Source organism: Peromyscus leucopus, chromosome 14 (assembly GCF_004664715.2).
Source record: "Peromyscus leucopus breed LL Stock chromosome 14, UCI_PerLeu_2.1, whole genome shotgun sequence".
In the NCBI taxonomy this organism is placed as follows: domain Eukaryota; kingdom Metazoa; phylum Chordata; class Mammalia; order Rodentia; family Cricetidae; genus Peromyscus; species Peromyscus leucopus.
In genome coordinates this window covers 67,369,025-67,393,807 of record NC_051075.1, presented here as the reverse complement: position 1 = coordinate 67,393,807, position 24,783 = coordinate 67,369,025, and the positions used below count along the sequence as shown (strand labels likewise).

General features: G+C 44.8%; 1 protein-coding gene across 7 annotated transcripts in view; it reads left to right on the top strand.

Annotated features, from left to right (window-relative positions):
• Window positions 1-24,783, top strand: part of Ttc7b (tetratricopeptide repeat domain 7B) — a 218,271-nt gene that overhangs the window by 55,526 nt on the left and 137,962 nt on the right. For 4 of the 7 annotated variants that reach the window (XM_028886634.2, XM_028886636.2, XM_028886639.2 and 1 more), the window contains 3 exons: window positions 3,928-4,058; window positions 13,624-13,745; window positions 14,632-14,655. In XM_028886634.2, coding sequence (XP_028742467.1) covers window positions 3,928-4,058; window positions 13,624-13,745; window positions 14,632-14,655 — 277 coding nt within the window. The remainder of the gene's footprint in view (window positions 1-3,927; window positions 4,059-13,623; window positions 13,746-14,631; window positions 14,656-24,783) is intronic. The other 3 variants (XM_028886638.2, XM_028886640.1, XM_028886635.2) reach the window with 1 other exon arrangement.

Sequence of the window (24,783 nt, the reverse complement as noted above, 5' to 3'; positions counted from 1 at the left end):
CCTAACAGCGCCACTCTCTATGGGTCAAGCATTCAAACACATGGGTCTATGGGAGCCATTCCTATTCAAACCACCACAAATTATGATGACACTTACACAAGTCTGTGAATTTACTTAAAATTTTTTGAATACATAAAACAGGCAAATTTTATCTCGTGTATTTGACACCTCACTAGTCATATCAGAATGGTATGTAGTGATTGCGACAGAATAATATTGGTAAAAGAACAGACAGGTAAGCCGGGCGGTGGTGGTGCACGCCTTTAATCCCAGCAGATCTCTGTGAGTTCGAGGCCAGCCTGGGCTACCAAGTGAGTTCCAGGAAAGGCGCAAAGCTACACAGAGAAACCCTGTCTCGAAAAACCAAAAAAAAAAAAAAAAAAAAAAAAAAAGAACAGACAGGTAAGTCAGTAGAACAGAGCAGAGCTAAAAGATAGATCCATTCAACTGAGTAAACTAAGCTTTGACAAGGAGCAAAGGCAACTTAATATAGAAAGGATAGTCTTTTTTTTTATTGTTATTTTATGTATGAGTGTTCTGCATGCCAGAAGAGGGCATCATATCCTATTATAGATGGTTGTGAGACATCATGTGGTTGCTGGGAATTGAACTCAGGACCTCTGGAAGAACAGCTGGTGCTCTTAACCACTGAGCCATCTCTCCAGCCCCAGAAAGGATAGTCTTTAACAAACAATGCCAGGACCACTGAATAGAGATGAAGAAAAATTAAGGATAAAAACTCAGTCATAGACCTCAAGTATTATGTCAAAATAGATCAGAAGTATTAAAGTAAAATGCAAAGCTATGAAACTCCTAGAAGATAACACAGGAGAAAACTAGGTAACTTTGTATTTACTAATGAGGTTTAGTTATAATATCTAATGTGCAAGTAATGAAAGAAAAACGTTGATAAAATTGGAATTTAATGAAGTTTAATGTGTGAAAGATGCCAGAAGAAGAGTGGAAAGAGAAGTGTTTGGCTTGGAGGGCTGGTAAGTGCATGCAGTTCAGAGCCCGAGCCTCATCTAAAAGCCTGGCAAGTGCTTACAATTTCAGCACTGGGGAGCTTGAGATAGGAGGGTCCCTAGGGCTTGCTGGCCTGCCAGTCTACCTGAATTGGCAAGCTCCAGGTCCAGTGAGAAACCCTGTCTCAAAAAGTGATGTGGAGAGATAGAAAAAGACACCCAATGTTGAACTCTGCCCACCCCAACACATGCATGCTCACCTACACACAGATGAACATATTTATGATACACTCTATTTCAGAAGTCATAGATTTTGAAAAAAAATTACAAAATAAATATTTATGATAAAGAGCTTTCATTTGAAACATACAGAGAATACTTAAAACTCAACACTGGAAATCCCTAAATACACCCATTGAAAAAGAGCAAAAAAAATTAACTAGGTAGCACTTCAAATATGCAGGCGGCAAATAAGCATGAGAAAGCACTGATACAAGTCATCAGAGAAGTGTAGATTACTACAAGAGTGAGATTCCACTGTGCGCCTATCAGACTGGCTAACCCCCAAAGCCAACAACACCAGTGCTGGGCACAAGCAGAGCAGCAGGAGCTTGTTCAATCCTGCTCTGAGCGGAGCAGTGCTGTCACCTTGGAAAACAGCGAGACTCTTGATCTGAGTCAAAAGACGAGCAGCAGTGTGGGGTGGTTTCTTCCAAGACTATAGCTTCAACAGAGTCATGTGACCTAGAAGTTGCACATCTTGGTATTTACTAAATTGAATTGAAACTTATGTCCAAAAAAAAAAAAATGTCCTACATGTTTATAACTTCTCCAATAGCCAAAACTAAGCAATCAAGCAAACTATTCAGTAGATGGGTAGGTAAGTGGAGTATTAGTTAGCAAGACAAAGAAATGAGCTAGCAAGCCATGAAAAGACATTGAGTGGAGTCCACTTTGAATATTAGTACCTAACATGATGTATGTCAGCCAGGAGGCTAAAGACTTGTTATCTTTCTGGTTTGGGACCAGTCACTTTCCTTATCATCATGGGTCTCCACTTCCTCAGCTCTACAAGAGAACTATCTGCCTCTTCCAATTCCAAACACTCTCAGACTTTTAAATGAGCTGGAGTGTACATCATGTCATAGGCAGTTGAGGCAGCAGAAATTGTAAAGTCTGCCACACCATCCCCTACCATGTCTTCTCCCTCTGCCTCTTGGTGGCTAAAAACTGAGTCTGATTTCTCTAGGCCAGTTGAAGATTGGTGGGCACTGGGGTCACGAAATGTCTGCCCATCCTCACGTTGCCATTTTTCAGCCTTTCATGCTTTTGTACATCTCAACCCAGAGCTCTACCCTGGTAAAGAGTTGTTTGCCCCATCTATGAGAAAAATGCCTCCAGACGGTGTTCTGGGTTTTCTTTTAGTCCAGAACTAAGAAATGAGCCATGTGTTCTAATTACTCCTAAGCTCTTAGGCCTGAGTATTAATCTGAATGTGGTAAGATTTCCCTAGTTTCTAAGTAATGCTCCCTCAGGGCATTGAAAACTTATTCCAAGGCATGCCCCATTGACCCAAAGACTTTCTACTAGCTGCCACCTCTTAAAAGGCTCCACATCTCCCCAGTAGCACCACTCTGGGGTCATGCCTTTAACATAAAGGCCTTTGGGGACACTTAAAATCTAAACAAGAGCTGCCAGGTTTGCTTATTTTTAAAAATTGTTGAAGAGCTTTGGGCATCATTGAGTGAGAGTCTTTGTAATCATCAGGAACCTCCTGGGACAGGGTCATTAGGAGGTAAGACATTTAGTTGACTGCTATAACCCCAAGGGAGCTGCTGGTGTACTTCCAGTCCAGTCTGAAGGCCTGGGAACCCAAAGACCCAGTGGCACAGGTTTCAGTATGAGAGCCAGCAGGGCCTGGGCCAAGGGGAGCCAGTGCTGCTGTTCAGGCAGGAGAGGGCCATGCTTTTCTCTGTCCTAGCTGTTGTCCTGTTCTACTCAGGTGACTAGATGAGGCCTGCCCACTTAGGGAAGGCAACAGGCTTACTCAATTGCCGGGTCCTGCCCAACTATTGAACAGTCTTGAATGGAGGAGTGAGCATTAAGAAATAATAGATATGAAAAATAGAGACATAGAATAGCATTTGGAGGGCTCTGAGTCAATACCACAGTCGCCCTGAGTTTATGTCTCAGGGCCTTTTTATACCTAAAGCAAAGGGGGCAAAAGACGCCCCCCTCAGTGACATCATTGTTCAAAGTACAAACAAGTGTAAACACCTCCTTAATTTGCAAGACATCTGGTAACCATGCCTTTGGCAAAACATCCTGTTATTCATCCTTGAAGGGCAAAACAAGCTCGGACTCTCTGACCTTGAGTCAAGATGAAGTAAGGCCACACTATGCTGTCTCTGTGGGCCCCCACACTCAGTTTAAATTTCATCCAGGAACACCCTACAGACACACCCAGAATGCTTGTCCAAATGTCCTAGCGCCCCATTGCCTGGTCATGCTGACATAAAAAATGACCATCATATTCTTCAGGACTGAAAGAGCTCATGGTGAAGGGCCCTCTCAAGTTCAAACTGAGTATCAAGCTGAAATAGACCGCTGTGTATTGTGAATGGTCCCTTCTGCAACTGTAAGTGTTTCTTCTGGTTCTTCATTTTGAAGTTCCACTTGTCTTTAAGAGAAAGGACAGTCAGGGTGTGGTATTAATTGAGAGGCAGGGAAGAGGTAAGTGGGTCTTTGTGAGTTCAAGGCCAGCTTGGTCTACTTAGGGAGTTCCAGACCACTTAGTTCTACATAGTGAGACCCTGTCTCAAGGAAAGGAGCAGGGATGGAGAGGCCACTTCTGATAGCCTCTTATAGCACAGACCATTTTCTGGTCCTCTAGAGCGATCCCTATAATTAAGGCTCATGAAAACCACCTCATCCAGTTGCTGTGTGTTTGCTTTGCTCTTAGGACTTTGTTTAGAGAAGCTGCCTGTCTCATCCTCAACCAGTAATCTCCATGTGGACCGGGAACAGGATGTCATCACCTGCTATGAGAAAGCTGGGGACATCGCACTCCTGTACCTCCAGGAGATAGAAAGGGTAAGTAAGAACCATGTGTCTGTTCCAGCTGCTATTCTACCCCCACTGTGCACCCAAATCTGACTGAGGGCAGGTGTAGCCTACCTCTGGAACACCTTTGGCTTGTCTGCCTCTGTGTGCAAGCTCTGCTTGCATTCCTGAATGTTAGGGAGAAAATGGTCACAGGTGTGGTACCTATGAAAATAAGTGGGTGGGTGTGTATATGCAGGTATGACAATATGGGCAGTCCATACCTCTGGCACACTGAAATTGGCCAATTGCACTTGTTTCCCTGTGTTAAGATTCATACATCTTTGCATGATCTTTGTACCAGTAGGTGTTCAGCTGAAGTTCAGACAGCTTTACCTTGATAGTATGGCAGAGGCCTGCCAGGGACTTCACTAGTCTGTGTGGAGCAGACTGTTTGTCTGCTGAGACTGTCCAGGGAGACCCTAGCAGTCAAGTGTTTTGGTCTGTGTCAGGGGAAGGAAAATGACAATTGACAAGAATGTCATACAAGCAGAGACTGAGTGAGCAGAGGAGGCTGGAGGCTGGATGGGGTCAGGGATGGAGCCAGGAGGGACTAGGGAAGGGATCAGGGATTCAGTCAGGGATGGAATCAGGAGTGGGCTAGAGAAGGGGTCAAGGATGGGGCCAGAGAAGGAATCAGGGAAGGGGCCAGAGAAGGGGTCAGGGATGAGAATTGCAGAAACTGAGGAGTAGATGGGAACTGTGGAGAATCATTTGACTTAACTAGCCGTGGCCGTAAGACAGTGTTGGGGAGTTCAGGTTGATATGGCTCTCTGGCCGATGTGCTGTTCCCTCAGAAGGTTCTGTGAGGACTGAATTTTGTTGTTGTTATCATTGATTGTCAGGGAAATGATCATGCAGGCTGAGTTTGAAGTCTGTGTTCCTCCCCTTGCTGGCCTGCCATGGCCATCATGTGGCTGTGGAGAACTCCGTTCATCCCAGCTGAGCTCTGCTTCTGACTGTGTCTTGGCTCGCTCAGAGACCTTTATTTCTCAGCTTACTGTCCAGTTGTCCACTTTGGAGCTGCCCTTCCCTGACAAGGAGAAAGGGATTCATCTATCCCATGTGTCTGCAACGACACAGGAAGTGGCAGATGGGATCTACTGCCTGTTGGAATAACTCCCTGGTTACTGCTGAGTTCTTCAGCTGGACATCAAGGAAATTCATTTCCAGTAGCGTTTCTTTTATGTAAACTTTGGACCTGCCCATACTTGAGCAAAGAGAGAGGTTGACTGAGCCAAACATCTGTTTTGATTGCAGTAGGTACTCAAGACATTTTATGTTGGTCAGTCTAGAAACTGGGCTTCGTGGAAGTTCAGGGATTCATAGACCTTATTTGTTTTTAAAACTTGAACTCAGTTGACTTGATTTTGAACTTTTAAAGAGTTATGCTGGGGTGAAAACAAAAATTGACTCTGAAAGGAGTAAAAGCCTTGGCAAGCCTGGGACAAATAGTGCCTGCCTTCCCTTTGGGCCGTCCTAGGAAGAAAATCTGGTGCAATTTTTTGCGTTACCGGTCACTGGGCAGAGGCAGTGTCTGGTGGCCTCTCCTGCCACTCTGAGGGGAGGAAGCTGCTGTTTTCCAGAATTTATTGGCATTTTATTTATGAGCATTGGCTCTTAAGTTCATTCATTAACAAAAGTAAAGTTTTGGGAGGACTCTTGAGGTTATTGTAGTGTAGTGGCTAATGTTTTTCCAAATCTGAGGTCCTGCCATTCTCTGACTCTCCCTGGAGTTGGTCTTTTTGTTCACCCATGGAGGAGCTGTGCAGAGGGTAGTGAGTGGCCCTTCAGAAAGGGGGCCATCTGCCTTCCTCTTGAGTCTGCCAGCTTAAGCTGTGAGAGGCAGCAGAGCAGTCCAGTGGAGTGAGTTGGTGCTGGAATCTTGGTCAAGACTCCATTTAGCTGTGGAACTTTGAGGCCTATCACCTAGCCTGTCTGTGTTCAGGAGCCTCATCTATAAATAGCCTCAATAACTGCCATATAGTATTTCCCAGTGCATTGTTAGCACACAGCAAATGTTCATTACAACTTTTAAAAGTTGCAATTGTTTAGATGAAAATCTGAAATATTACAAGCACATTGTCTTGTTAGGAATGTAGAGACAAGTTTATGAAGTATCCTTTCAGGGTCATGTGATTCCCCCGTCTGTACTGAATCCTGCTCTTCCTGCTCCTGGGTTCTGGATTGTTCTTCACACCCAGATGGACCTTGGCCTGCTCATTTATTTCTTGTGCTTCATCTTTCTGTTTTCATAGCAGAACTAGTGGGACTGGAGTTGTCTAATTTCAAAAGCTTTGTTATCCAGGCTTCGTAGGGACAGTGCTATACCAGATAGCATGCTGGGTGCTGGCCTTAAATGTGGAGGCGGGGCTAAGGGAGATGAGTCAGTGAAAGCTGTGTGTTCAGTGTTCGTTTAGGATTGTCCTTGTCAAGTAAGGGTTATAGAGCTATGGACCAATGATGTTCTCTGATAGTTTGTTTTCTGAAAGAGAATAAAATATAGCAAATACTGGCTGTAACATAAGTTGACCAGACTAATCAAATATGAGCAAATAGCCTTAAGAGTGACATGGGGTGCTGTGATTAGTTTATGTTTAGATAGTGGCAGCATGCCAACAGTAAATGAAGTGTTCTGCTCTGGAAGGCACTTCTGGTGGTGCAGTGGTGTGGATAAAGATGACCTCATCCTTGCTGTCCTGACCCAAGCCCTGCTTTTGGCACATGAAGTCATCCTGTCTCCGGGCTTTGCATACACCACCTGGCCAGCTGGTATAGCATTCTAGATCAGGAGCAGGAGCAGGGCCAGGGTGGAACTCTACCTTCTGCTGACAGTTCATTTCTTCATGCCCAATTTTGGAAAAGAAGCTGAAGCTAAATTGCAAGGCACCTGTAACTGTTCGTGACCACTTTAGTGTTAAAGTTCCAAGAAGAAACACCAGGGATTGCAGAGCCAGCCCAGAGTCCTTCTCATTTGGCTGCTCAGAGACCACATGTGGGTCCTGGCTTGAGTTCTGACAGCTACCGTGAGTGGCGTAGCTGAGTGATGGGTCCAGAGCTGGGTCACATTAAGATCACTGTGTGTCTTGAATCCAAGGAGGTGCTGCTGCTGAGAAAGACAGGCTTGGGTTGAGGGCCCAGGCCACTGAAGTGGCTTCCAAAATGGGGGACAGTCAAGAGACAATGGCCCCCTTGCTCTCGCTTCATCACTTGACTCTAGCTGAGAACACAGGCCAGTACTTGAATACTTCCTTATGAAATGTTCGGAGATGGAACGGCCAGCCTCTGCTCTTGCACCTCTGATTTTGAGCCTGACCTCTCACTGCCTGGACACCTACTCCACAACATTCTTAGAACTCCAGCAAAGTCCAGTAACCAGAGAGGAGCGGTCACTGTGTTCACTTCTGTGCATGTTGTAATGCCTTTGCCTTCTAAACAGTAGAGCAGTTTCTTCCCTGGGTTTTTTGAGACAGGGTTTCTCTATATGTCCCTGGCTGTCCTGGAATCTCTCTGTAGCCCAGGTTGGCCTTGAGCTCAGAGATCTGCCTGCCTCTGCCTCTCGAGTGCTGGAATTAAAGGTATGCGCCATCACTGCCTGACCAGTCAAGCATTTCTGTCTGCCTTGTTTTCACTTTATTATTAACTTTACATTCCTCTCATAGTTGTATATTATTTCAGGTAATATTTTATTATTGGGTCTAATTTGGCAGCTTTTCCCTTGCTTTACACTATTTTCTAGGGGCAAATTCTAAGAAGTGGGAATATTTTTACCATTCTTGTTACCATGTACTGGGGCCATTAGTCGGTACTCATACCTTTCAACTTCCACAGTTCAGGAAGGAGGGTAGGTGTTGCTCTGCATCTTGACAAATTGTTACAAAATTATTGTTACAAAATTAGGTGAACATAGTGTCTTGTGTGCTTAGTTTACATTTTTCAATTATTAATTGGATTGACATTTCCTCCCATATTTGCTTAATAGTTATTATTGTTATTATTTTAAAGAATAGTATCAGACCAGTGCTATAGCTCAGTGGGAAAAGGCACTTGATGCCAAGCCAGAAGACCTGAGTTCAATCCCCAGACCTCACATGTTAGGAAAGAGTCAACTCCTACAAATTGTCCTCTAGCCTACACACTTGCTCTGCAGTATGTGCAACCCCTCTACACACAGTAAGTGAATAACTGTGATGATTTTAAAGGATGTGTTGCTATGGTTGCACATTGTGTAGTCTATCCATTTGAATTGGATAATTCTGTGTGGCTTTTGTATTTATTTATTTTTATGTACATGAGATAGGATATCTCCTGAGCTCACCATCCTGCTGCCTCAGCTCCTGAGGTAGTGCCTTCAACATTTTTTTTTATTATATTTAGAACTGTGTGAGCATCTCCAGTATTTAATCCCAGGATATTTTCATCAATCTAAAAGGAAGCCTTGTCCCCGCCAGCAGTCACTCCTCATTCCATCTATTCTCGCAGCACTGAACTCTTGCTACTGTAAATGTGCATGTTCTGAACATTTCCTATGAAGTCACATAATGTGTGATCTACAGTGACTGGCTTTTCAAGGTCTGTTTGTGTTGCAGAATGCATTGGTTCTTTTTATTGCTATATAATCTTTTATTGCACTTTGATTACTTTATTTTTTTTTTAATTATGTGTCTGTGTGGGGGTTTGTACATGTGAGTATAGTGCATATGGAGGCCAGGAAAGAGCATAGATCTCCTGGAGCTGAAGTTACAGGCAAGTTGACGTAGGTTCTGGGAAGCAAACTTGGATTTTCTCCAAGAGCACTGCATACTCTTAACCACTGAGTTTTATTATTATGAAAACTTTAATGTTGGAGTAATCCCCATCTAGGACTTGAAAAGTTTCACACTCTTCCATATTTAAAAAGAATTAAAAAAACCTCACAAATCAAGATTTGGGTTCAGTTTGATATAGTAGATATGATTAAATTTTTTTGTTGCAATTTCAATGCCTCCTTGTGGTAGTTTGAATGAGAATGGCCCTCATAAGCTCATAGATTTTTAATGCTTGGTCACCAGGAAGTAACTATGTGAAAGGATTCGGAGGTGTGGCCTTGTTGGAGGAAGTGTGTCTCTGGGGATGGACTTTGGGGTTTCAAAAAGCCCATTCCAAGCCCAGTGCTCTCTCTTCCTGCTGCCTATGGGTCTAGTTGTAGAACTCTCAGTTACTTCTCCAGCACCTGTCTGCCTGCATGCCGCCACGCACCTCATTCCACCCACAGCCTTGGTGACAATGGACTAAACCTCTGAAACTATAAGCAAGCCCCATTAAATGCTTTTCCTCCTAAGAATTGCTGTGGTCATGGTGTCTCTTCACAGTAATAGAACACTGATTAAGACAGAAGTTGGTACCAGGGAGTGGGGTGCTGCTGTGACAGTCTGACCACGCTGTTTGTTGGCAGAATGTGGACTTTGGGACATTGGACTAGAAAAGCAGTTGAAGGCTTTAAGTGATGCTTACTCGGCCACACTACCAGGAGTGTGGAAGACAGTAGTGCTGAGAGCAGTGTAGATGTCGATGGCCTGACTCAAGGGTTTCAGAGGAGAATTAATAAGTGGCCTAGAGACCGTTCTTGTGATAGTTTGGTGAAGAATATGGATGCTTTCTACCCTTGTCCAAAAAAATCTGTCTGTGGCTAAATAAAAAGATTTTAGATTAGTGGCCTTGGCAGAGGAGATTTCAAAGCAGCCTACTATTGACTCTGTCTTGTGGTTATTAGTGGTTAGTCTTATGCAGATCTATAATGAAAAGCTGAGCAAGGAAAAAATTTTAAATGTACAGTTTGAGTCAAAAGGAACATCTGGAAGTGTAATGGGGCCAAGTTCAGTGCTCAAGGAGATAAAAAGTTCAAAGAAAAACCTGATGCTAAATGGAATAAAGGGAGTGGTGACTTCAGGGCAAGACTCCATCCAGCTAAGCTTCCAGATTATAAAAAAAGAATTAAACAAAGCTTAAGCCAGTGGTTCTCAACCTGTGGGTCACAACCCCTTTAGAGTTCGAATGACCCTTTCACAGGGGTCATCTAAGACCAACTGAAAACAGATATTTACATTATGATTCATAACAGTAGCAAAATCACAGTTATGTAGTAGCAACAAAAATAATGTTATGGTTGGGGGTCACCACAACATGAGGAACTGTGTTAAAGGAAGCAGCGTTAGGAAGGCTGAGAACCACTGGCTGAAGCGGTGAAAAAACAACAGAAGACTGAGGCAGCTGTAATTGAAAGGGAGCGAGTTCCAGCCCCCCGAAAGCAACAGAAGTTGGTGGCTTCGGCTTCATGGTGGCCACATTTGGCAGTGTGGCATCAGGGCGCCTTAATGAAGAAACTGCAGAACACACCCCTAGGGGACCTCAAGAGAACCCAGGCTCTCAGCCAGCATGTGGAGCACTTTATGTGGGAAAACCACCTTGAAGCCAGAGAATGTGAAGTCAAGAGCAGCTTCGGGAAGAGAGGACACTCAGTGCACTCTACTACATTGCCAACATGCTTTGTGTGTTAGGCATTCAGTACATTCCATGAGCTAGTCAGTATTTATCGCAAAATACATCTGATGATGGTTGTGCCCAACTGTAAATATTCAGAGCGTGTACAAGGTAGATTAGGCTAAGTTGTGATTTCCAGTTAGGTGTATTAACTGCTCTTCTAACCTATGATACATTTATCAAGATTAACCTGTTGGAAACTGAGGAGTTTCTCTAAGAAGGATTATATGCCATGACTAAGAGATGTACAGTTCAGAAAGATAGTTTAAGTGGGAATTTACTCAGCCTGGGAATAGGGTACGTTCCCCTAAGATCAGAAACAAGAAAATTAATTTTTTAGTTACTTCTGTTTGATATGTTACTAGGAATTCTTCCCAGTGTGTTTAGGCCAGCAAAAGCAATGGAGGACATCAAAACTGGAAATTCCCAGTCAGATGATGCAATTGTGTATGCATAAAATCCACACACACAAATCTGTTGGAACAAATAAACATTCAGCAGGGTTATAGTATATAATGATTAGTATACAAAGTCATGTGTTTCTATATTCTAACAATGATTCTAAAATTAAAATTAGAGCATGTCCATAATATCAAAAGATTAAAATTCATAGGAATGCATGTAACAAAAACACATGAGCTAAAAGAAAAAACAGAGTGTTAAATAGAAAGGGACTCCTCGGTTATTAACAAATATCTCATGCTTGTGGGTTGAAGTGCTCAGTTTGTTAAAATGATAGCGTTGTGGAAAATGATCCACAAGGTCCATTCAGTAACTATCAAAATATGATCTACTTTTTTGAAGAAGAGAAACAAAAGTAGCAAGCTGGTTCAGAAATTTATGTGAAATTTCAAGTGAGCCAGAACAACCAAAACAAGTCTTGAGATCGACGAATCAAGTTGAAAGACCCATGCATCCTGACCTCTGAACTTACTGCAAAGCCACAGTTATCAGCTTTGCACATAGGAATGAGTGCAACTTAGTGGTAAAGCAATCACCCAGTGTGAACAAGGCCTGGTTTCAGTCTTCATCACCAAAATCAAACCAAACCAACCAACAAAAAATGGGCATTCAACTATGTCTCTATCTATCCATCTTCCTTCCTTCCTTCCTTCCTTCCTTCCTTCCTTCCTTCCTTCCTTCCTTCCTTCCTTCCCTCCCTCCCTCCCTCCCTCCCTCCCTCCCTCCCTCCCTCCCTCCCTCCTATCAGTCTACCTACCTACCTACTTATCTATCTATCTCAATCAGACATATTTACATAGCAATATAAAAATGATGACATAATGAAACTGGGAATCTTAGATCTAAAAATAATAATATAATAATCATAGATGAATAAAAAGTCAAAATAGAAAGCATGAATATACTAATCTCACCATCTGTATCATGTGCCATTACCATATAAAGTTGAAATATGAAGGTAAAGAATACTTATCTCCCCTCTTCCCTTGTATATGTACAGTTTTTATAGACACATACTAATATACATATAGATTCAATAAACTTTATATTTAACTTTAGCAGAACTTTTAATGAATTTTGTGAACAAAATTATTTTTCTGGGACAAGAAGTGGTGGAGTGCTTGCCTGGCATGTGTGAAAGCCGAGCTCGATTCCCCACTACTGGAAAAGAAATTTCTGGTTTTATGACTACTTCGGTTACTTCTGTCAAGTTGTAAAAGCTAGCATTTATAAGATGGCCTCTTTTGTGAAATGATTTTGTCTTTGCTTAATCTGTATATGCACAGAGATGTCTGCATTGTTACTCAGTAGATGTTACATGGGTTATTATTTTATGGTAAAATTGTAAGGCAGTTTTTCCTTTGGACTGTACTGAATATTTTTGCTTTTGAATAACGTAGCATTTCAAAAGTAAAGGCCATTGTCAAAAGAACATGAAGGGTAATTTGGAAAGTTTCAGCGTTGGACTTCAGAGGAAGAACTGGAAGAGAAATTAAACTAGGGAGTTGGTCACATGCCAATGAGTTTTGAAGCTCATAGAAATGGATGCTATTATCTCAAGATAGACATAAGAGAGGATGGGGGAGTCTAGGACATGACTCTGTGCATCTCTGTGACCCTGTGACTTGACACACTCGAGGAGGAGAAGCCTGCAGTGGAGTGGAGATGCCTTCCCTGCAGGAGGGGACACACAGAGGTGGGGGGGAGGAGCCAGGGACTCCTGACAAGGTGCTGGGATGTCGTGGAGATGCAAAGGAGATTTGCCAGCAGTTCCTTCACTTATCTTTGGAGAGTAAATTCAAAACCTTTAGGATGTTTGGATTTGGGTCTTTTAAGGAGCTGCTGACTTCCAGAAAACTTGAGCAGCGTGTTTGCAGAGCACCTGTGTGGTTTTTAAGTGTGCAGTGAGTCTGATCCTCTCCGAGATGTGCTTTGTTCGCTAATGTGTGTTTACAGTTTACTCTGAACTCGGCTCACAAGTTGCTCACCTGATGAGTTGGCAGCCTTTTCTGTTCTGTTTTCTACAGAACTAAAGATTTAAATCTTTTCAACCTGGTTGTCTGTGGTACAAGGTATCCACAGCACAAGGTATCCGTGGCACAAGGCCGTGCTTAAGGGGAAAGGGAGTGAGGGGTATTTCTTCAGCTCTTTCTTTGAGGATAGATGAGTGCCACTCAGCCTCCCGACCTGAGCCCTGCAGCTGGAGAGTTTGTCTTCTGGTGAACTCCAGCTAATAGCAATTGTGTTACTTGTTGGCTCCGAAGGAGGAGTACACCTGCCTGCCTGACCAGAGCCATTGGTAGACAATGACTTTCTGCTCTTGGCTGAGACCTGAGTTTGGTGATTTGGTTGACACCATGCTCTGAGCTCTCCTAACCAGCCTTCTCCAGGACTGCCCAGATGCCCCTTGTGATGGAAGTCATCCTCTGCTGCGCCTGCTTACACTCAGATGCTGCACCTGGCTTTACCAGAGGAAGTTGGTTGTTCAAGTCTTGCCTTGTGTTTGGAGCTAGGGTTTGCAGGAAGTAGGCATTGATCTGTATTTGATTAGTTTTCCAATTCTCTCCCCTTCTAGGTAATACTAACTAATATTCAGAACAGAAGCCCTAAGCCTGGCCCTGCTCCCCACGATCAAGAACTAGGTTTTTTCCTAGAAACAGGACTTCAGAGAGCCCATGTCCTCTATTTCAAAAATGGGTAAGCTTGCTTTCTTCTTGTTGTCTTTTTAATCCACTTCCTAAGAAGGAAAATAGTCTTTTAATATGCTATCTCTGGTTCAGTTGTTAGAACAGGTGATTTTAAATAGGAGTTACAGAACTGGGGATTCTGTACTGGCTCAGCAGGTACAGTGCTGGCCGCACACGCATGAGGATCCAAGTCTACACATAAATGCAGACGTGACAGCCTTGCCTAAAGATCCCAGTGCCGGGGAGTGGAGACAGGTGGAGCTCAGGGACTAGCTGCAGCCCGTCTAGCCTCAATAGTGAGCTCCCAAGTCAGTGATAGTCAGTGTCTCAAGAAACAAGGTAGAGTGCAACAGAGGAATAGATCTGACACACACACACACACACACACACACACACACACAGTGCTACAATTGGAATGTTTTAGAGAAAATAATGAGCATTGGTTTTGTGTTCTCTCTCCCAGACTTCCTGTGAGGTTTGAAGATGGGAGAGGAGGGAGGAGGACACTTGGATGAGTATGAATTCCAAGTAGGAAGCTCCAAGACAGGGCTAGTGGTTCTGGTGGAACCATGTCTTAGATGTCCTTCCTCCACACGAATGACACACACTTCCTCTCCACATCATCAAGGAAACTTCAGCACACAAAATCCCTTTCAATAGTTGAACAGTTGAGAAATATGGATTTTCCCACCCTAAGACCTTTCTGCTCATGAGTGTGACCGCCAGGACCTTTCTCCCCAGATTACCTTTGAGAAGGTTGGAAAGGTTGCAGAACTGGATGGAGGGGATGACTCTAACACATTGACGTCTGTTTTCCTTTTGTGTTGTTCTTGTGAGAAACGTGCCGATTCTGTCCACATCTCTTCAGTTGTCCTTGTTTTGACCTTGTGCTGCAGGATAGATGTGCATGAAGACCAACAGTAGGTACCTGTTTCTCTGTAGCTCCTAGGCTTTGCACGGGAGGCCCCTAGAGGCTGGTCCCTTCCTCTAGGAGCAGTAGTCTAGTAGCGCTTTGAATGACAGAGGGGACCCATGTCCCAGCCTCTGACACAGTGAACATTGGAACTGCCCTCTCTTCGTTTTCAAGACCTCTAATTTAAACCTTGAAGTGTAGCTCTCAGAAGGGGTCTGCCTGGGAGCTCACTGCTTCATGCACCCATTTTTCTGTTTGTTGAAAATAAATCTGTAGATTCCAAATCGTGTTAAACTCTTTGAGAAGAAAGGCTTCCTTTGCTCCAGAGTTCACTGGTTCAGCTCAGCACGACCTGCCAAAGACCACAGCAAACATCCTGAGGTCTGGATAGGTTGGTGGCTTTGGCACAAAGGCGCTTTCAAGTCTGATCTCATCTGCCACTGACTGAGATCTCCTGTGCAATGACGCATGTCCTTTAGTCTATTTTCCCCGCTTCTGTGAATGGAGGGAGAGGAAGGGGACAGGGAACGTTTTTCTAGTCATCTGTTGATTCTCCTTTTCACAGTAAATGGTGGCCATCACAAAGAAACCCCAGTCCTTGCCTTCTCTGTCTCTAACAGAGTGTGGTGATGGTGATGTGTTGATATGGAAATGCAAAGGGAGAAATCAGTTCCATTGGGGATCCCAGGGGCCAAATCAGTTCCTCTTCACCGTAGAATCTGCAGGAAATGCCTTCTGTGAGATTGGCTGTGCGGGCTGGACAGCTCATTTTGATTGTTGAAGCTTGTCTGGGGGAGGTGGGTTGGAAGTAGGACTGTCGGGCTCTGACCTCATCGCCTGGAATGCTGGCTGCCCACTGGGTACAGCTCATGTATTAATGTATTAATGAGATGTATTAGTGAGAAGTTTGCATGGTTACACACTGTGGATTGTATCCTGACTCATTCCCAATGCATTTTACTTTACCAGCATTCGAGCAAGTGCCCTTTGATGCAGCCGTGTGGGCCTGCCTACCTTTGCAGCCTTTCTTCTTCTTCCTTCCTTGTGCTCTCATCCTTCTCTGCTCTACAGACCAGGCACTCCGAGGCTTCCTCCCATCTGCTGTGTCCAAAGGCTGGCCTTGGCCACACTTGTGGGAGCTCCTAAGAATGTGGAGATGGGAGTCGATGTAGAAACCTCAGAATGTTTTTGAACATTCCAAGTGCCCTAGGCTGCCTGACTCATACTGGTGGGTTTCCCAGGACCTTAGGGCTACTCACGAGGGATCAGCTGTCCCTGGGTGTTAAACACGTGGAGGAGCTGCTGTCCTGTGCTCCAGGCCTCCCGCAGTTCTGTTTTTTGTGTACTGCTTTTCGTCACCTCTCTTTATTTCTTTTTCCTGCATGGATGAGCAGAGTGGTTTTCAGCGATAGGAAAATGCAGTGTAGGTGAGATTGGTCTTGAGAAGTAGAAATGGATAAGCATCTTAGAAACTTTCTCACTCCACACTTAGCATCTGGGTCATTCTTACGTACTCGCTGAGGTGTGGAGATGATCTTACCTTTTTTAGTTCCCATCGTTCCAGGAGTGACTACCAAACTAGTGTCCTCGAGCATCTTCCTGAGAACTGGAGAGCAGGCGCAGCTCCTGGCCCTGCCCACGTCTAATGCTGACCAGCCTGCCTTGACTTTGTCTTCGCTGGTCCTCACACCACTGTCCCACTCATCTCCGCTGCCACCTTGTGCACCTCTCCACCTCCCCCCCCTCTGGCGGTGCGTCCCTTCCCTCTCTCCCTTCCCCTGTTGCCTGCCATCCAGGCCTTTGTCACTTCCGGCCTTCCTCTCCAGGAGTCCTTGGAGATGGCTGGACATAGGATGAACTCACCCAGCTTTCATATCTATTTCTCTGATCACCCTAGGTGGCAGCCACAAATTTCATATTAAAATGAAAACGTTGCTAGGTGGTGGTAGCACACACCTTTAATCTCAGCACTTGGGAGGCAGAGGCAATGGATGAGGCCAGCCTGGTCTAGAGAATGAGTTCTAGGACAGCCAGGGCTACACAGAAAACCCTGTCTCTAAAAAAAAAAAAAAAAGAGTAAAAGCACTTTATCAGGTATGTGTGGTGGTAGTGCATACCTATAACCCACCCTCAAAAGACTGCAATAGGAAGATTGCAAGTTCAAGGTCAGTCTGAGCAACGTAGTGCTACTCTGTCAGAAAACACAAGGGTCTGGGCTGTGGTGACTCAGCAGTGGTAGGTGCAGGAAACCTGGCTTCAACTCCACCAAAAAATTATCTGCCTGCCTGCCTGTCTGTCTGTCTATCTATTTCAGCTGACCTACCAGCTAAAAGTCTGACAAGGTTTAGGCAGAGTCATTTGGAGTGGTGGCTCAGAGAGAAGCAGGCATCTTGTGGTCGCTGGGCTCCACAGGCCAGGGTTGGAGCTGCACCTTCCTCTCCAGTGCTGCTCAGGCAGGTCACTTCTTGGGACAGCACTGTTGGTGACAGTACTCGGGAAAGAGCTGCTGTCCTCACTGGACAGCACAGCCAAAGGTCTCACCCCGTCAGCCCTCTGAGGAGGAGAGAAATGTTACTTCCCTCCCCGAGTCACTGCACAGAGCTAGAACACAGAGCTTGGCTTGGTGAGGGGTGAGGGTGGGGCGTGGCAGCCATCCACTGCTGTTTGCTTCAGGCTATCCAACCATCTGTTGTAAACCCAGGGTAGCCAAGGACATTTCAGGTGATTCTGCGCTTGTCTGCAGTGTCCAGTGTGCCCGGTGGCTCCCTGCTTCTGAAAGGGTTTAAGCAGGGAGGGTAAGCACTGGTTGACATGAAAAGGAGACAGGCCTGTTAGGTTGTACCATTGGCTAAGGTGAATCCCATTCTTCATGGGAGGCCTGACTCCGAGAAAGCAGCATGGATGGATGTAGCAGATTTGGAGCTCCCCTGAGGTGCTACAGTGCAAGAGCTTTTGGAGTTGTTTTTACAGAGAGCAAACAGACCACTAATCTCTATTAAGCACGGGCTTCAAACTGGTTTAATGTTCTCAGATAATCTTGTTGACCTTTGCAGAATGTTTAGCTCAATTCAATGTAGCCTAGACATAGAAGGCATAAAAAGGCATTAGAGCTAGATAGGGTGGGACAGGGAGAGGATCAGATTTGGAAGCATGCTTTTCAATGGTTCTGTTTGATATACACCCTGAGGGGCAGCATCAGCAAGGAAAATGGACAAACACAGACAGGGCCTGAACTCAAGTCTTAAAGCTTGCGTTTTAACATGTTGATGTTAGTCAAAGCCCAGAGATAGTGGAACCAATGAGGACAGCGGGTGACAAGAGAGGCCTGGCCTGGGAGCCAGCTCAGGGACCTGCAAGAAATGGGACTAAGGCAAGGAGGAGAGCTGGCGGAGGAGCCCCCAGAGGCAGGAGGGAAAGTGTGAGGGTGTGCTCTGACATCAGGAGAAACAGTCACCGGCTGAGTGTTTCTGAGCACGTAGGAAAGAAGAGCAAAGGTGGAGCACTGGCCTAGGGAGCAGAAGATGCTGTGACCTTGAAGACTAGGTAGGGGCAGGAGAGGAGCCTGGACTGGGAAAGCCAGGAACAAATCAATGATGCAGGAGGAAGTGATGTCATGTGGTCCACCGCCTGAGGAAGCAGTTTCCCTTAACATTTGCCTGCCCCAGAATTCCTGCCGTGGAATTCCTGCTGGCAGGATGGGTGGCAGGAAGGTGCTGGGAGATCACATGCCAGGTGGGTTTTGCTTTACTGTTGCTGTGATGAAACACCACAGCGAAGAGAACTTAGAGAAGGAAGAGTTTAATTTGGCTGATGGTTCCAGAGGAAAGTTCATAATGTAAGGGGGGCATGGCAGCAGGTGCTGGAGCAGGAAACTGAGATCCCATTTTCACCCCTAAACCGTCAGCAGAGACGGTAACTGGAAGTGGCCTGAGGCTGTGACCTCTCCAAGCCCAGTCTCAGTGACATGCTTCCTCCAGCAAGGCTCTACCTCCAGAGAAGTCGCCTTTAGTTCCCAGGCATCTGCCGAGAGCACACTAGATGGCCCTCTGGTACCAAGCACCGATCCTGGTGCAGGTCAGGGTCATTTGCTGCTTTGTGGAGCCTGCACATTTTCAGAGATTCGTGTAGCTGACTGGGGGCACAGCGGAGACCCGCCCTTCTGCCCTGACACGAGCCTAATTCTCTCCCCACTCAGACTGATAGCCTGTTCTCTGAGAGCATGGCCTCTTTGCATTGAAAATTGGACTTTTAAAGCACCATAGGTGTAACTATTTATGCAGTAAAAAGAAGCAGTCAAATTCTGTTTTATATAAGTGTGGGCTTCAGTCTGCCTCATCCCTTCATGCCATCAAGACTTGATGATGGAAACGAAAGAGTCCTTATCAGTTTAATTCGGAAACTCAGACTCTGCTGTTCTCTGGGATGAACTCTGGCCACAGGTGCTTACTGGCAGTGCTTCACCAATACTTAGACTAAGTGCAAGTGTGGCAGTGCCAGGGCCTCTAGAGAGCTTTATCAGTGCTGGGGGAGTCAGCCTGGTCTGTTGGTGGCTCCATAAGGTAGGGTAGGTCAGCGTAGGCTTCCCAAGTCGGGAGGTGCTGAGCTCACTGGCAGTGTAATTGCACCTCATAGAGTAAGTGGGTTTGCCCAACTATCCACTGTCTTTGCCTACCATCAAACAACTAGAATTCCCTGAAAGGTGAACTGCTATAGGATTTGTGTGGGGCGTTTTCAGTTTTAATAGGGCAGTGGTGTGTGTGTGTGTGTGTGTGTGTGTGTGTGTGTGTGTGTGTGTGTGTGTGTCTTGTCTGCTTGCTCATTCACTGATTTATTCATCTGTCAGATCTTTATATGTTAAGAACTAGGGTCCAGGTAGCAAACGATCCATGTGGAATTTCCATTCCATCAGGAAAATAAATAATTACAAATGGACTAAACCTTTTAAGAAAAGGGGGGGAAAGGGGTAATACTGTTTTTTCTTTCTTTTCATCTTACACATTATCCTTTAAAAGAAAATCATATAATGTGGTGTCTAAAAATCAATGTTAACTTGATATTTTTGGACCATTTCCTAATAACTCTTGATATAACTGGAGATCTATTTCCCTGGAAAGTGTTCACATTATCAGTGGCAGTGTTTACAGACCAGTTCTTGAGCTGTGCTGTGGAAGGACTGATGTGAAGAAATGATGCCAGGAGCACATGGTATAGCTGAAGGAGTATCACTCACTGTCACTGAATTTCAGATGGGTTGTGTCAGTCAGCTGTTTGGCTAATGCTGACCAGCTCCTGCTCTGGGCTCTGGGATAAGGTGGTAAGCAGCTAGACAGACCCTCTTGCTTTCAGAGAGGAATCCCATCATCATGTCTTAAAATAGCTACAGCACTGAGCCATTTTCAAATGAAATTTTGCTACATTTGATGGTTTGGGGGAGTTTTCTTTCCTTTTCTGAGCGAGTGAGAGAGCCTGAAATGCATTGGTGACTAGTCACTGATGACGTATGGGGAAGGCATAGGTGACAGGTCCTCACGGGCATCGCGTCCAACCAAGCCAGCCTGTTTTGTCTGCTTTCTTCCTCTCTTCAGCGTTTATTTAATCAGCAACAAATTCGCTATGAACGGTGCCTCTCAGAGGATCTCCTTTGGTTCTGTTGAATATTGACCTATCAGAACGTTGCAGAGGACACTTGGTTCCTGTCCTGGTTAGCTTCAGTGAGAGCTTGACCCCAGCTTGAGTCACCTGAGAGAATCTCTACTGAGATTACCCAGGTCATATTGGCCTCCATGTCTGTGAGGGATTGTCTTGATAGATGAGGGAGAGCCTAGTTCACTCTGGGAACCACCATCCCCAGACAGGCCATCTGGGCTATATAAGGAAGCTCGCTGACCATGAGCCTGGGAGCAAGCCTGGGAGTGAGCCAGGAAGAAGCGTTCTTTACACATTCTTGAATTCCTGTTTAAGTTCCTACCCTGACTTCCCACAGTGATGGATTGTGACCTGGAAGTGTAAGACAAATAAACTGTTGCAACCCAAGTTGCTTTTGGTCAAAGTATTTTATCACAACGGAAAGGAAACTAGAAGAGGGCCCCTCAGTCTAGATGGATGCATGGGAGTCAAGAGAGCAGCATCAGGATGTATCACCTCATGTGTGTTCTTTCCCCAGGCCTCGGCTATCCAGGGCTGCTCTCTGTCCCTCTTCTGTTAGGCTCAGGGATAGGGCTGAGGCTGACATGGAGGAAGTATGCTGTCTGCCTGGCCTGGGATTTTCAGAGCTTCAGTAGCGTCTGTGGAGTGTAAATACACTCAGTTGGTACCCAAAGCTATTACCTCTATCAGGTTTCTGCAACTCCTCCTGGTCCAGATGTATTTACCAGGGGTCTTCGCTATAGTAAGCAATGTTGTCTGGTAAGATGATTGACATTTTATCTTCATTAGGTTTCCAGAAGCAGATAATTGAAAGTTGGTCCAAGGTCAGCTTCTCCAGCAGCAGCAGGCGTTTCTTAGCTCTGTTTTCTTGTTTGTGTCTGTCTCCATTTACTAAGAGATACTGCTTGGGGAGGAACTTTTCACTGTCTTCTTTGGGGACAGATCCGCTCCTTCAACAGGGCTTGGCTTTTAGCCTGGGATAGCTATGGCTTGTAGCTTCCTATCTCATTGTTGCATTTCTTCCTTAAGAGTAGTTCAATCAATGTATGTTTATCAGCAGCAGAGGTGCAGAGTGATGTGCTGAGGGGAGCAGGATATGAAAAGAAAAGGCGGCCTGGACCAGCTTCCTGGACCTGGGCTTCCATTCTCGCCTCTTAGATGTGGATGACAGGCCAGCTAGATGGTCTCTGAGCAGTTTCTCTTTGAAGGAGGGTGGAGGGTGTTGAGTATGTGTATCAGTTACTTTTGTGTTGCTATGATAAAGCACAATGACAAAAAGCAGATTCAGGAAGAGTTTCTTTTGGCTTTCTGTTCCAGAGGGCTAGATGTCCATAATGCTGAGGAAGCCATGCTGGCAAAAACAAGAAGCTGAGAGATCACATCTCAACCACACACAGGAAGCAGAGAGTGCAAGCAGGAAGTCAGATGAGGCTATGAACCCTCAAAGCCCACTCTAGGACACAGTTCCTCAGGCATTGCTCTACCTCCTAAAGGTTCTTAACTCCCCAATGCCGCCAACTGGGGACCAAGTGTTCAAATACATAAGTCTGTTGGGGACATTCTCCTTCAAACTAACACAGTATCAAAGAATTTCCTTGACTCCAGCAAGATGGAGTATATTTTCTGGAATCTTTTGCTCTCTACCCTGTCTCTGAGCTTGGAGAGTATCTATGATAATGCTGGCATTGTTATAATGCTTCAAGCAGGCCCCAATGACATCTATTCTTTCTGGACTTCGTAGACTTCCCACAGTGGGAAAGGATTTCCCTGGCTTTAGTGTCTGAGGGCATTTGCCCCCACAGCTTCCCAGACCCTAATTTTTGAAGCCTTTAAGCATGTAGTTGCAACCTCATAGGATAAAGTTGGATATAGAGGCACATGAGATTTAGTGTGGCCTTCATTGGCACGTCTCAAGAGTAGACCATTGAAATGACAGCAGTGTGCTGGAGAGAGGAATTCACATTCAGTCTGTTAAGAAGGAACCCCTGGATTGCCCTTGGAGCCTGCCAGACTGTCGGGAGCTGTCTTGGTGATTTAGTGATGTGCGCAAAGTGGGTGTTGCTGCTCTGGCTCTTGCCCAGAACGAACCTAATGAGCCTGCTTCCTGCCTTCCCTAGCTCAGGTGTCAGTACATTAATGCTTTAGAAGAAGAGGGACAGAGGTCCTACTCTTCTCCAGGACTAGTTCGTTTTTTTTTTTTTTTTTTTTTTTTTTTTTTTCCCATTGCCATTCCCCTCTCCATTCTTGTCCTGCAGAAATATTTTTAGCCTAAAACTGTAGAAGGAAAGGCCAAGCTAAGACCAGAAAATGACTGCGACATACTGGGATAATTTGTGACTTTTCTTAGGTATTACTAGAACTTTCTATCAAAAAAGAGAAGGGATTGCCCATTGCCTTACAGGCACCTGCATTTGCATTGACATGACAATGTCTGCTATAGATCTGCCCACCAAGAAGGAAACCTGTGTGTCTCCATGTTCTCTTAGCAAAACCCTGGATCTAATAAGAACATTTAAGGACTGATGAATTGGTGTTTTCAGTTGACATTTGGTATTTCCCCCTTCCTCTCTATTTTAGGTTTACGTTTTCAGTTGTTACGCACAGTGCTTGGTAGGAATTCTCTGAGTTGGCATGAACACACTGTACCTTTCTTCCCCATCTTTTTCCTTCTGCCTCCCTCTGGCATCGTTTGTATCCTCGCTGTCTCTGAGCTGGCTGGTTGATGGGCCCTGGTAGCCGGTTCCTTTGAATCCTCAAATGTCTTCACTGATTACAGTCTCCATTCCTACTCCTAGCCCCAGGCAACTGCGGGTGTTCTGTCTCTATAGCTTTTCTTTTAGTGGAAATTTTATATAAATGTAATCACAGTGCATGTGACCTAGTGTGTCTCACTTCTTTCAATATGATGGTTTTGAAGTTCACCTACACTGTAGCATGTATCAGAAGGGCATTCCTCCGTGTGTGTGTGCATATGTGCATGCATGCCTGCCTGTGTGCCCATGTCCATGTGTGCACTTGTGTGAGTGGGAATGTATGTGAACATGTGTATGCATTCAAGTGGAAGTCGGAGGACAATTTTGAGTATCATTCCTTAGGAGCCATTCCTCGGGAGGTCTCTCGAAGACCCGGAACTTCACCTTGTAGGCTAGGCTACCTAGCATGCAAGCTTCTAGGGGTCTGCCTGTCTCTTTCTCCTACCTTACCATTGCTGGGTTACAGGTGAATGCCACTGTATCTGCCTTGGTGCATGGCGTGGATGGACCTAAACTCACACTTGTGAAGCAAGCACTTTACTAACTGAGCTGTCTCCCAGCCTTCAGATGCAGTGATCATTCCGTCATATTGGGAGCTACGTGTCACCGATCCATTCACCAACTTAGGGGCATCAGACTCTTGCCACTTACGGGCCACTGTAGAAAATGAGCTTCCATGTATAAACCTTGGAGAATGTTTTTGTTCCTTTGCAGAGATTCATAGGGAAGGAATTGGTTAAGTTTGTTTAGTTTTTTAGGAAATCGGTCAACTCTTTTTCCAAAGTGGCAGTTCCATTTTACACTTCCACCAGCAATTACTGAGGGGTCCAGCTTTTTCCTATTCTCTTTAACACTAGATCCTGTCAGATTTTTTAGTTAGAGCCATTGTAATACATTGTTACTTCACTCCTTGTACTGTGTGTTTACCTGAAGAGCAACAGTGTCAGCAGCTCTCATGAGCTCTCATGAGGTCCCAAAGACCCCTTTGTCTTCTGCAGTGAAGTATCTGATCAGAGGTGAGGTGTCGACTTGGAGCTTTTGCTCTGCTTACCAATGGGTTTTCTTACTGAGTGATAAGAATTCTTTACACATCTGGATGTCAGACAGACATTTGTGAGGTTTGTAACTTGTACCTTCATTTGAATGGTGTCAGGTAAAGAGAGAAGGGTTTTTATTTTGATAAAGTCCAATTTATCATTTTTATTTTATAGATCATTCCTTTAATACTATGTCTAAGAAAATGTTGTCCAAGCTAAACCATATGCCTTATTCTAGAAGTTCTATAGGGTTAGCCTTTATTTTAGTCTCTAATCTACTTTGAGGTAGTGATTGCTTCTGGTGTGAGGTAAGGATTTAATGATGGATTTGCACGTGATGTCTAGTAGTCCAAGCACCGCCTGTTGAAAAGTCTGCTCTCTCCCTATTGGACCACTTTGATATGTTAGTGGAAAACAGCCCAACTGAACAAGTGCTCATTATTCATTTCGGGGATTCCTCCCCCCTCATTACTATGTGTTTCTATACTTAAGCTAAGCCATGTTGTCTTAAATATTGTAGTTGTATTGTAAGCTTTGAGATTAAGTACTGTAAATCCTCTACATTTATTCTTTCCAAAATTATTTTGGCTCTTTCTAGTTTGTTTGTTTCGGGGGTGGTTGTTGTTTTGAGACAGGGTCTTTCTATATGTAGCCCTGGCTGTCCTGGAACTTGCTAGGTAGATCAGGCTGGCCTAGAAC